General features: G+C 42.0%; 1 protein-coding gene across 1 annotated transcript; it reads right to left on the bottom strand.

The window, feature by feature from the left end:
* Window positions 1-12,701: 12,701 nt before the first annotated feature.
* Window positions 12,702-13,338, bottom strand: LOC121463903 (40S ribosomal protein S8-like). The gene has a single exon (XM_041676461.1). It carries the CDS (start codon window positions 13,336-13,338, stop codon window positions 12,712-12,714), a length of 627 nt encoding a protein of 208 aa, XP_041532395.1. The 3' UTR covers window positions 12,702-12,711.
* Between the last annotated feature and the right edge of the window lie 751 nt (window positions 13,339-14,089).

Here is a 14,089-nt window from a genome sequence, read left to right as displayed (position 1 = left end):
TTTTTTTCCAACCAGACATTTATTCAGGAAGTACCTACACATACCTGCATCCAGTAGGCCCATAGGGAGAGTATCCCTTGACTGTGTTTGAGTGACAGCTAGTCTCTTGACATGATCAGCTCTGGTATAAAGGCTCATTACGCAGCTCAGATTTACAGTACTGATGTTTTAAAAGAGATGCAGTCTTATCCTTATGGGGCCTAACATCTCATAAAGAATATGAATGCTTTGCAAGAATTACAAGTGAATACACAGGAAAAGGAAAAATATCTATCACTGGTTATAAAACCAGCTAAATGTCTGTCCTTCCTTCCCCAATAGACAGTCACTATGTGGTAAGAGTCCCCTGGGGGTTAGCGACCCTTTCATTTCACTCTTCCTCCTGCCTTACTCCATTTCTTATCCATTGCTATTTAGTTGTAGAGTGCCCCCCTCCGTGTGCCATGCTCTGTGTTAAAGGAGGGAATGCCAATGTGCCTATGGTACCATAATAACCCATGCCCTTGCTTGGAGGTACCAGGTGGCCCCATTGCAAGCAGACATTTCCTTCAAAGTCCCCACAAGGTCAAAGTGCCTTTTCTTCTTCAATGCAGAGTTCTCAGAATTCTCAGGTCATAAATCAAAAAGTTGTCCATGGCAAACAATCCAGTGGGACTTGAGAATAGCTGGACAGTCTATCCCAGAGAATGAAGCTGGATAAACAGCCAAAGTTTATTAAAGTTCTCTGTACATTGCTTAAGACTAGAATTCACAGTAAGCTGCCTGGGGTGGCTTTGACTCTGTCCTTCCTTCCAAGAACCACAGAGAAGAAGTAAATGAGCCACAGGAATAGGGAATCCTTCCAGACTGGAAATATTACAATCCTCCCCATCTAAGAGTTGGATTGAAAAAGCAGCATTCACTATGGAGAGTACAACTCAGAAAGGTCTTGTGGTTGTAATGGTTTTATGATTATTCTGAATTATTGTAAAGACTCCTGTGTTTGGGTAACCGATTCCACCCTGGAGAAATCACACAAACATTCCTTAACATTAGCCTGCGGCTTTGTTCGACAGAATTGAAAGAGCCCTGTGTCCTTTCCAGTTCCCAGTCATCTCCCAAATCTGTCACTCACATGACTATGGATTCTTTTTCAGTTTGACTCTTAACCTTCTCTGTTTTTCCAAAATCACACACACAAAATGGTCTGTAGGAAAGTGCAGGCTGTGTATTACAAATAAAAATACATCAGATAAGAGGTGATATGTGATAACTAAAATAGACATATTAATATATGATATAATATACAAAGAGAAATAAAAAGGCTGGAAAACCACCACCCCTTTTCTTCTGTTAGACTCAACCAATCAGGAAACACAACAGTGTATATTAAAAAAAATTAGTCATGTTACTGTCCTTCAAAGTTTTAAAGTGAGATTTACGCACATAAAAATACATTTAAAAGGTTTGGTGGTTGTTGCTCAGAATTAGAATTCATTCTTCTCCAAAATATGATAGAGACAGAGCTTGATTCCTGGTGGTGAAATAAAATCAACCAGCCTTAAAATAACAAACAGCTTAAATTTTTAAAAGCTAAAACAACCACAACAAACCAAATAGGTAGGTTGGAAAACTATACCACGATTGAGGAAAGACATTCATCCAATATACCTTTAAAAAGTATTTAATGACAAGCACATTTTAGGGCCACCATCAGGCATTCACTGTGGTGAGATGAACAAATAATAAAGAAATCCATTTCACACTGGGAGAGGTGGCTCAACTGTTAAAGAGCATGGATTGCTCGTGCAGAGGTCCCAGGCTTGATTTCCTGCACCCATATTAGGCGGATCACAAACCACCTGTAATTTCAGCATCAGGGGATCTAACACTCTGGTCTCTGTGAGAACCAGAATACACACATGTGTCATGTGTACATGAACTTATGTAAATAAAAGTAAATAAATACAGGAAGGTAGAAAACTAGGAACTTGGTTTTGACACTGTATATAATGTGCTTATGGGTCTTCCGGGTTAGACATCTTATTGTTGTGACCAAAGAGCTAATGTAAATGATTTAAGGGAGAAAAGATGTCATTTAGTTCAGGTTTTCAAAGGAGTCAGTCCATGGTTGCTTGGCTACATGTGTTAGGACAGAACATTACGGTAACAAGAGTGTGCTAAAAGGCATTCTAATCTCAATGTAGAAACAGAGAAGGCCTTGCAGAGGCAGGCTTCCCCCTTCTGTGATTTAATTCTGCCAGTAGTTTCAGCACATGGGGTGGTACTACCCATATTCAGGGCAGGTCACGACGCCTTTCTTAGTTCTCTCGAGAAATGCCCCTACAAGGTATTTTACTCAGAGCTGCTCTACTAACGTCCTCAGCAATCTCATCCTAACCAAGTTGATCCTCAAGATGAACCCTCACAATGCCCAAGTGGAAGGCTAAGTATGCAATGAAAGGAACAGGTCCAGGTAAAGGGATGGGTATCAACATGGAGACACATGTTTAACCTAGAGAGCAAATGAAGTTATCCCAGAAGAGAGTCAAGGCTGAGCTGACACTGGACCTACTACCTGGGGGTCAGTTAATTGAGGGGGCACTACCAAAGAGACTGAGAAACTGTGATCAGAAAGAGGAAGAAAATCAGGTAAGCATGGGCTTCTAGGAATCAAGGAGGAAAATGACTGACTGTGGATTCATTAGTTTCTTAAACGTGCTTCTATACAAATGAACAAGGATCTAAAAATTAAAGGCCAATAAAATCAGAACAAAAAGTAAATGCCAGAAACCTAATACAAGGGATTAAGTAGAATATCTAAAAATATACATGCAAGTCAGAAAGTAAGCTACGATAAAATACATCAGAAAAAAAGAGACCAGTGAAGAATATGGAGCAATTAGGTAAAAATGTAAGAGAACATATTGAAATTTAAAAAATAGTCTTCATGCTAAATATACAGAGAAATATTATATTAAATAGACTTCAGTGAGAAGTTAGAGCTTGCTATGTTGAACGACGGCAAAAGAAAATCAAGAAAAAATGCAAAACAGAAGAGTTCCTTTATTTGTATTCTGTAAGGAAAAAGTAACCAAGTAAAAAATAAATGGACAAGATAAACTTACCATGAAAATACGAGAAATCTGACTCTAGAACACATAGATAGCATCACAGAGAGAAGAAAAGCTTCATAGTAATAAGAATATTAACTTAGTATAGTGATATGATTATAGTGTAAAACATATGTTGTCCCTTTGAATGAAAAGTGTAAAACTGGCAACATCAGATAGATTTTTTTTATCAGATACATTTTTTAAAGATTTTATTTTTATTGATGTGCACGTGTGTGTCAGAGAGAGAGAGAACACAGGCACATGAGTACAGTGCCCACAGAGGCCAGCAGAGGGCTTCAGACATCCGGGTTCAGAGTTATATCCAACTTGAGTGCCAGGAACAAGAGCCATTAAGTGCCCTTAACTGCTGAACCATCTCTCCAGTCCAACATCAAGTGTTTTTCAGGATCTAAACAACTCAAACTCTCTTGCACACTGATATCACTTCAAAATAATGTATCACTTTGAAAAGCATTCCCATGGCTCCTCATAAAGTTAAATTTCAACTTCTCATGACCCAGAAACTTACTAATCAGCATAGAAGCCAACAACATGAAAACATATGGTTATAAAAATGCACATAGCATTATTTATGGCATCTTTTTCATACACTTGTAGAAAGGAGAACAGAAAATATGATATGACATGAAATAGTAGAAGTTTAAAGGAATGAACCACTGATACACATAGCAATGGGAATGAGGCTCCAAAATACTTTTCTTACCAAATAATTTGCACAAATATATACTGCTTTGCTAAGTTTATGTGAACAGGCAAACATAATCTATGGTGGTAACTCAGAAGGGTGTGTTGTGGGCTGTGATAACTGGGATGGAACACAAACTTACTTTCTGGGATGATGGGAGATTTTCTGTATCTTAAGCTGGGTGTGGACGTAGAGAATCAGGTCATTTTTATTGATTATCATTGATCAGTAAAAATAATTACAGAAAATAAAAGTCTTAAATAAAAACACTATTTTAAAAATAGATAAATACCCAATGATAGTTTTTAATGTATATATTGTTTTAGTTGGGATTTCTATTGCTGCAATAAAACGCCATGACCAAAAGAAAGTTGGAGAGGAAAGGATTTATTTCACTCACAGTTATATATAACAGTTCATCGTCAAAATCAGTGAGGGCAGGAATACTCAAGCAAGGTAGGAACCTGGAGGCAGGAGCTGATGCAGAGGCCATGGAAGAGTGCTGCTTACTGGCTTGCTCCTCATGGCTTGCTCTGCTTGTTTTCTTATAGAGCAGCAGCCCAGGGTTGGCCCCACCCACAAGAGGTTGTGCCCTCCCCAACCCATCACTAATTAAGAAAATGCCCTACAGGCTTGTTTATAGCCCAGTCGTATGGAAACACTTTCTTAATTGAGATTCTTTTCTCTCAAATGAGTTTAGCTTGTATCAACCTGGCATAAATCTATCCAGCACACATCTGAAAGATAAAAATATATTTATTTCTATTGATACAATTGTGTATTCCCATATAATTAATAGTGGTGCCTTCCATTAAATTAATCTGACTCAACACTCAATAAGTAAGAGTAAGAAACCTCATTCAACATTTACCATGGCCTCTATATAATAGCTTATTGTATTTGCTCTCTTTTCCACAAAAAAAAAAAACCCACAAACAAAAGAACAAAAAACCTTAGCATCAGAAACATGCCTGGACTGTGTCATCATTGAATGATAAAATTAGAACTTGTCCCCACATCTGAATTACCCTGGAGTCTGTATTTGCATTGCAATGTGAGGCCACTCACATCCTAAAGAGATCACTAAGATACTCAGGACTTCATATAACCTTCCTGGGCAGTGGCTCGGACCTCTTGCTTACTCTCTGCTGGGGCCTCCTGATTCTTCTGTATCACTTCTTCCTGGCTCCTGCCTTCCTACCCCATTTTCAATGATGCATCTTTATTCAGAATCTCGGCTTGGCTTTTGCTCTCGATGTATCCTAAGTGGCCTTTCTCCTATGGCTTCATGGCCTCTAAAAAGTATGCAAGCCTTCAGGAATCATCCCTAAGTTCAGAACCCCAGAGTTTGCTTTTTCAAGAAGAAACATTAGACAGGACATGATGAAAGGACACTGAGTTAAATCTGCTGCTGGGTTTGATTATGAAGACTAGCCATGGTGGTCCTTTCTAACAAGGAATTATAGTTACTGCCTGTACTGTAAACCAACCAAACCCTCTGACGTGTTGGATCTTAGAAAGAAAAAAAAAAAAAAAAACAGTCCTTACCTAGCCGTTTTTTTCTCAGTTTCTCATAACTCACTCACCTTCTGTTATTCAACAATTAAAAATGATACCAAACTCTAGAACTACATCTGGCTAAGAAAACAGAAGTTATAGGTTAGAATGCAGAACACACCTCCTTTCAGCAGATTCTGCCTCCTAACCCCAGAGAATACTCTGGTGCCGTGGAGAACACGGGTCAGTGTATCGGTCCTCTGCTTTATTAAATTATTAGTATTAAAAAATAACTCCGAGCAAGCAGCAAAACATAGCAATGTGCTTTCTACAAATACAATTTAATTTGTTCTTGCAAGAGCTGCTGGCTTTTATCGCCAAAGACTGGAGCACGGAATTTTCAGGGGAAAAGTTCCTTTTATTTCCCCCTCCTTTTTATCTAGTTTAGAGGAAACATGGCCAACATTAGTTCCAAATACTTTATTTCAAACATAAAGCACACGACCAATACTAATAAACAACAGGGCTCTTCTGCCAGCATCGGTGCATGTTTTTGTTATTGCATTATATTCCATTGGAGTTATTGTGCATAATTAAATAGAAAAAAAACCCTTGAACTTGGAATTATAAAACCGTCACCGCAAACCAACAATTCCACTTGATGTGTATTAAGTCATTAAGTTTATTATTTTTCAAAAAAAAAAAAGGAGGAGGGAGGCTCTCTTCTTTGTAATCATTAAAAATGCATAAGGGTTGAAAGCCCAGCAAACAGCCCATACGTTAGCTTAGGGAACGACGGCGAAGAGAAGCACAGCAACTCACCATGGAGAGGTTTGAAGCCAGCATGACCTGTTATCAAAATGACTAGCTCCTGGGCCACGGTAGAGAAAGGACTCATAAATCCTAAGACTGGAAGCATTGGTCCCAACGTCCCAGGGAAAAGAACACATGGAGGGTGACTGTGGCCTAAGGGAGCCCTTTGTCCCTCGTCAAGATAGGATGAAGTGGGATCAAGGAGACAGGACCATGTCAAACTGGGCACATGATAGTGATTCCAGTACTAACAAGGATCAACCCAGTGGACGCCACGCTCACACCAGTGGCAGAAGCATGGTCCGTCGTTTAACCAACACAAGTGAAGTCAGCCTGTTCACACTGGGGGAGTGACGCCATGCAGACCGTGAACCAGTCTGCGCTCAACTGCTCTGGGAAGCTGTTTCTCAATGTGGTATAACTGAGGCAGTAAGGAGAAGGACCACAGGGACAGAAAACAGGAAACCCAGCTGCCATGGGCATCCACCATGGTTCCTCTAGAGTTGTCAGGGAGATCCTGCTCTTTATCTTTTTTTGATTTCTTTTAGTGTATGTGTGTATATGTACGTGTCTGCATGCGTGGGGGTCCATGTGTGGACAGGTGCACAAACACACGCATATCCATGTAGAGGCCATGTGTGTCTTCCTTGATCCCTTTATCCTTTGTTTATTGAGCTTGGGTCTCTAACTACGCACAAGGCTCTTAACAGTTCCAGCTAGTCTATCTAGCCTGCTTGCTCTGGGGCTCCCCTCTCTGCCTTCAGAGTGCTGGGATTACAGGGAGGCCAGCCCACCTGCCCTGCTTTTATGGAGTGCTGGGGATCTGAACTCTGATCCTCACTCTTACCTGCCAAGGGCTTTATCCACCCAGCCACCTCACCGCCCTACTCTACTTTGTTAATCCATGAGAGCTCTGTTATTCTGCTGATGGCCTTGCAGATCCTTTATGATTTAGACTATCTATGGCACTGATTTGCTGTGGCCAAATGCTGGTCCCTACCCTATGCAACCTCTCATCTCATTGACTCTGCCCTTGTCCTTAAAAATTATCTTCCTGCTCCTTTGGTTTCTCCTCCGCCTGCCACTCTGTCCTCTCCTTTAAATAAAATAAACTCATTGGCCTAAGTTGGGCCACATATTTAGTCCTGGGTTCAGTCAGTAGCAGTCAGAAGAACAGGTCAACTTGCTACAAACAGGGACCAACATGGGAGCATAAACTCTAGAGAAGGAAGGAAGCCACGTCCTTCAGACTGACTTGAACATTCATAGTCATGCAGGCCACATGGTCTGCCACGGGAGGCACACAGACATGCACATGACACAATCTGCCCTAGGCATCCACAGTGTGGCAGGATGCAGGATCAGGATCCACTCTAGAACATCCACAGTCATGTGGGCTATAGGAGTCACTATAGTCTGCAGAAAATACATTTTTTTCCATGGGGCTGTGTATGTATATTAAATAATTGCTGCTGCTCTTTCCTTCTGAAATAAATGTTTTTCCCATTTTCCCATCTCTCCAATTGGGATGTAGATTACCATCAACCTGTACATTTAATGCAGTGTTTTAACCTTCTACATAATGGCTGCTATTAAACTGATGATGCATCTTAAAGTCAAGTTCCTCTAAGAATTAAAGGAACCTGGGAAGTGTGAGTCTACTGGCTCATAACTTTGTCAAAAGGTAGAAATTTAATCTTTTTATGTAAAAATTGCTATTAAGCACCATTTCCCTAATTGTTCTGTTTTTCTCTCACTTTCATTTGAAAGATGACAATGTCATCATTTCAACAGGTAATTCCCCAATCCCATCCTGTTATCTGATATCAAGCCTAAATCATCTCTCCCTGGATTAACTCATTTACTCCAATTAAAGTCCTTGATGGATGTCAAAGACATGCCCTTATTTGTGACAGAGACATAAAAAATGTGTTGCTTTAATTATTTCTATAAATCAGTTTCTCGACTCCATTCCCTTAATTATGTGCTGTTTTTCTCTGGAATAACTCCAATGTCTGGCTTTTTTTTTTTAACATTGTAGTCTAGCAAACCTGGTTTTCTCCTTTTATGATACTCTTTTCCATGCAATTCTATGTGAGTCCTTTAACCTGGCTAGATGGATGACAGACACAACGGTGAAGTAAACTAACTAGATTTACCCAGCAGGCACAGTGTAGGGTGTTTGCCTCCCTCCGAACGTGGACTATTTGGAATTATTCTCGTCTAGAGAAGTAACTTTTAAGTTTCTTCTCCAATGAATGTTTCTCCTACTGCTTTTAAACTCTGAAGTTATCTTTTTCTTTAATTCTGTGTGTGTCAGATCTATGTGTGCATGCCTGTGTATGAGTGTGCTTGCACGTGTGCATATGTCCTTGAGCATACATAAAGGTCAGGTGTCAGCACTGCCTTCCCATCTCAGAGCTACTCCTTTGCCCTCCTAGTTAGCAGAGGTGCTACGAGCTATGCTCTAAATATGTGGGGTGGTATGATTGGAACAACACCCTCCCAGGGCACACGACAATATCAGGTGTGATACTCACACCCTGAGTGTTGTTAGGTAGGAGTTAGGAATATCTTACACTCAAGCAAATGTTTAGGCAGATCATGGGAATCAGTGATTTTCTAAGATGCTTTCGATCTTATTCCTAGGCTCTAAAGCATACTAAGTCTTAGACCAACACTTGTAATATCTTGCCAAGTCGACCTGCATCATTCACACTGAACATCTGTCACAACTTTGCAAGTTCTTAAGTCCAATAACACACACAACACACATGTCTGTTCAGGCATACACACGCTCCCTACACACACACACACACACACACACACACACACACACTCACATGAACACACACTCTCCTATGGAAGGGATCTTGACCTGGCTCAGTTGGGCTCTGTGACTTTCCCTGATAAACGCAGAAGCTGAAACAAAGAAGATGCTTATCATCGGCTCTGCTAAAAGGCCAGACAGTCCACTGTCTTCCCCGTTGACAGCCCCGAAAAGGAGTGCTTTGTCTGCAACCATTCACACTACCTTCTGATGACCTAATGCTACAAACTGGTTGAGCTGAGACACTGAACCCTGTGATGTATACCAGCAATCCCAGTGTGTCAGAGGATGAGGAAGCAGCCTGGGATACAGACAACAGCATCGCCTTAGAGGAAACAAAGAAGGAACTAGCTTATACAATGCAAGTTTTTCTGGCCTGCCCTTCACATTTCTTTCTGTTTGGGGTTTAGGTCATCTTTCCTTTGGACCCGTTCTTTGTTTAGGCCTAGTCTTGTCTAGACTGAATAATCACTGTGATCTGCGCTCTCCCTGATTTTGAGGCTGAGAATCCCTATTTCCATGTCCTCTGGGTTCATCTCTGATCAGAATTCTGCTTGCTAAATGGAGAAATAACTGGTGAGAAACTGAGCAGGCCTCATACCAACCCCTTTAGTCTCAGAGGAGGCACGCCATGCTGACCTGCTGATTTGGACAGTGTGTGTTACACTCAAATTACTCAAGAATTCCCTTGCTGGCCTTTTGTCGATAGCTTTTTTTTTTCTTTTTGCAAGGTCTTCATTACTTTCTAATTGACCAAATTTATTTTCTTCATTTCTCTCATTAAGGACGGGTTTAGAAGTAACCTCAATTGCATTGCCTTCCTAATGGCTTACTTCCTCCATGATTGCCCTCATTTTTAAAGAGGACTCTCTAGTCTCCCCTCAGCTTATACCTTACGATCTAGCTATCCATCTACCTATTTAAGGGCAAGGGGAGTTTGGAAAGTCTCTGGCAACTGGCTCTCTAACTTTATATCCTTTAGTATGATATAGTAGTATCCGCCAACACTGGTCAAACACACCAACACAACGTAGAGTACTCATAGAACTGCACGGCTAGGTCGGTGGGAACCCAGTTTCACCATATCCTGACCGTGGCTCCCACAATCTAGACTTCTGAGCTTATCTTTTGTCTTTCTAGGTTAGTGAACCCAAAACTCTAATGAGGCGAGAAAATCTTCCTATTGCTACAAAGGGTTGGTAGGATGAACTACATCTACTGGGGACCTGGTTGCGCTGGCCCTTACCAAAGCAAATTCCTCCTGAGGATTCAGAAGAATGACAAGGTTACACTGCCCAGAATGTCTGGATTATAGATCTCCCCTCTTCTCCCTCTCTCCCTTCCTCTCCTCTGCGCCCCTCCTTCTTTCTCTCTGTCTCCCTCTCTGTGCGTGTGTGTGTGTGTGTGTGTGTGTGTGTGCACATGCACACATGAGTGTGTGTGTTCACTTGGACCCAGAAGATCCAAAGCAGAACATGTTCCAGAGGTTTGTGCCATTTCAGTCCCATTTACCATGAGAGATGAGTTGCTCAGGTTCTGGATCCATGTCTTATACACACACACACACACACACACACACACACACACACATTTCTCATCTATTGCAGGGATCTCAAGATATCCCTTTTACCCAGTGAGTCAAAGCTGTCCAGCCTGCTCCACTGGACTCAGGACGCTTAAAACTTGGAGGAAAGGTAGAGCCCACAACCAAGACTCTCTCCGAGGCTCATTTTCAAATGCCTTCCCTCATTTGTGTTTGTGTCTTCATGGTTCCTCCGTCCAGACTCTTGAGTGAACACTTTAAATGTTCCTTACAGACATTGAAGCCTTTCGCCAACAGCTATTTCTGTATCACCCTTGGAGACGTTATCTACACCTGGTTGACTATTTTAACTGTCTATTTGGCAGGCTGGCTTGGCCCAGCAACCACAGTGAGAGTGTGGGTGTTTTTCCCTGAATAAAATACTTTTCCTGTTTTTACTGGCTTGGTCAGTCAAGCAGATGAAAAGAAGTTGTGTGCGCTTTTAAAATTTTAAACCCTTTTTGGCACTTTGACAAGTGGTTTGATGAAATCTAACTGGTATTTACCGAACTTGAATCTGACACAAACTGAGGCAGAAAATTTCTCTCGTTTCCTGGCACCATCTACTTTGCATATATAACCCATAGGACCCGGGCGGCCAATATTGACTGTTAGTTAATCATTTCCCATGTCCAACCTGAGAATACAACTAGACACTTCCATTACTTGCTTCTTCAGAGAAAGAGCTTTGAATTTTGTGGGGTCCCCATGATGCTTACCCTAAGTTTTGCCCTGTACTAACTCCATGGTCTTTGGTTTATTACGTCATCTTCCTTGGGCCTTGGCTCTCAACTCTGAAGTAGGGGTGTTAATGTAATATGTGATAGGTGAGAAATAGAAAAAAGATTTCACAAAATACCACAGTGATCAATGAATGGTAATGGGGATTAATACTTCGGGGGGGGGGAGGGTTCTATGAGCTGAGAACTGTGCCAAAGTGGTGGCTCACATCTGCAACACCAGCACTCATAGGACTGATGCGGATTTGCCACATGTTCCAAGCCAGCTTGGACTACGTAGTAAGTTCCACACCAGCCTGGGCTACAGCTTGAGACCCTATCTCAAAAAACAATCGTGTTACTTTTCTGGTTTCCATGGTAGAACGCCGGTGGCCAGCTCCAGGACCCCAGCCTGAGAGACAATACCTCTACATTTGACTGCCCTAGATTAAAGTTTCATGAAGACACCTTCACAGACACACCCGGGAGCCTTTTCCATGCTGAAGTAAATCTAGTCAAACTAACAATGAAAAATAACTATCTCACTCTCGCAAGTACCCCGAACAGCGCCATATTCAAAGGCATTTACTATCACCTTTATAAGCTATTCAGACTCCACCAAAAAACTTGATTATTGCTTCCTCTGGAGTGAGTGCACTGATGGATACAAAAAATTATCAAGGTGACATCATATGCTTACTTAATTTATATTCTTTATCCAATAATAATACAAAAATATAAATAAGTGTGTTGAATGGAGAATTTGTGAGAGACCTAAGAAATATTATGGAAAATAAATTAAGGACAGAGTCTTTGTGTGGGAGCAGGCACTGTCGGGAAGCCTTTGTAATAGGGGATTTTAGGGATTTTAGTGATGGGCGTGTTTAAAATGACAGACTGGAGCGATAGCTCAGTGGCTAAACACCTAAAGCAAACATGAGGACCCAAGTTCAGGTACCCCAAATCTACACAAATGTTGGCCGTGGTAGCGTATATCTGTAACCCCAACACTGGAGGGACTGATAAGAGGTGGGTTCAGTCAGTGAGCTCCAGGTTCAGGGAGAGAGCCTGTCTCGGAAAGTAACATAGGAATGATAGAGAAGGACACACAATGTCCATTTCTGCCTCCATACAAGCACAAGCACACACCTGCAAACAAACATACACAAACACATACAAACCACTCCCACACGCAATAATAACAATGCAAAGAAAAAATCCATAACAAGAACACCAAAGGCTCATTAAGTGGTTGTTTCTGGGACTCCGTGCTAAGCAGTTAACTCATTACTTCACATAATCCCTCCTAAAAGTCTATGAATCATCACTCTGCCCCCCCCCCCACACACACACAGAGTCTTATTCACAAGGCTGAGAGAGGTTCAGTAACTTGCTTAAGAACACATCTCTTTTTTTTTTTTTTTTACAGAATAATAAACACCTTTATTACGTGAGCTATGATGGATGGTTTATTTGCCTTTCCGGGCTTTGATCTTCCTCAGATAGAACTCCAGCTCCTTGCCTTCTAGCACACAGCCATCTGCTCTGCCACACTGGCCTGGTCTTGAGGCGATACAGGCCAGAAGCTTGCCCTGCTGGAACTGCTCCTCCAGAAGACTGCTAATCTTGGCGTTCTTTTTCCTTTCATCGTATTTCTTCTGAATTTTCTTTGATCGTTTTTTGTTTAATATTTCTTCCTCCTCAGGAGTCAGCTTGGCCCCCTTCTTGCGGCCCAGGGGCAGTGCATAGTGGGACTCGTACCACTGTCGGTACGGGGTGCTGTCAATGAGCACGATGCAGTTCTTGACCAGAGTCTTGGTGCGGACCAGCTCATTATTGGACGCATTGTAGACGACATCAATGATCCTTGTCTTGCGAGTACAGCACTCAGAACCCCAGGAAAAGTTCCCCACATCCAATCTTAGGGCACGGTACTTCTTATTGCCTCCTCGCACACGGACCGTGTGGATGCGACGAGGGCCAGTCTTAGTGTTAGCCGCAGGCCGTCCCAGCTCATACTTCCGCTTCCTGTGGTAGGGCTTTCTCTTGCCCCCGGTCTTGCGGTGCTTGTGCCAGTTGTCCCGAGAGATGCCCATCGCTCCAAGAACACATCTCTTATAAGAGTGAATGGGGATCTGAATCTAGAGCCTGTGCTCCTGACCCTTAAGGATGGACATACTTTGAGGTTTTGGGAAAGGCGACCAGCACTACCTCTGAGGACAAGCTAGCAGATTCACAGGAAAGAAGGCTGCAGAGGGGCTCAAAGAGCACGGAGTTAGGATGGTAGGCTGAAGGACTGGGGATGAAGGGCAGACACATAGAGCAGGAGCAAGTAAAGATGGGACTACTAGCCCCTGTCCTTACAGGAGAGCTAGCCTGCCTCTAGGAAATCTACAAGGGAAGTTCATCACATAACCAGAGATGTACCTGGGGGAGGGGAATTTGCAAAGGGCTGAACTAATGAGACGTGGTGCCCAGCTAAATTCAAAACGATAAAGATGAGGTAAGAGTGAACAGGAGTTTCAAATTCCCACCAGGGGGGAAAGCTAAGGGAAGCATATTGATTATTCTGGATTTCACTTTTCCTTGTATTCCTTTTGAATTGAGTAAGTGTATGGGCTTACGATCTCCTTTTCCTTTCTTTTCTTTTTTGCTTTGGAGACAGGGTCTCCTGTACCCAGGCTATCACCAAACTCCCTATGCAACGGAAGTTGGCCTTGAATTCTTGAACTTCCTGGCCCAACCTCTCAAATGCCAGGATTATTGGGATGTATCTCACTCTTCTTTTCTTTCACCATAGACTAATAAAATAACCCAGGCCATCTCCCTTGTAGAACTAGGGAAGGA

This window comes from Microtus oregoni, unplaced genomic scaffold, assembly GCF_018167655.1.
Source record: "Microtus oregoni isolate MIOR12 unplaced genomic scaffold, Mior012 000027F_ref0000203, whole genome shotgun sequence".
NCBI lineage: Eukaryota > Metazoa > Chordata > Mammalia > Rodentia > Cricetidae > Microtus > Microtus oregoni.
The sequence above is the reverse complement of the archived record's forward strand: the minus strand, read 5'-3'. Positions and strand labels throughout refer to the sequence as shown.

Coding starts and splice junctions, on each gene's coding strand:
- LOC121463903 (XM_041676461.1), bottom strand. CDS start 13,338: ATGGGCATCTCTCGGGACAACTGGCACAAGCACCGCAAGACCGGGGGC.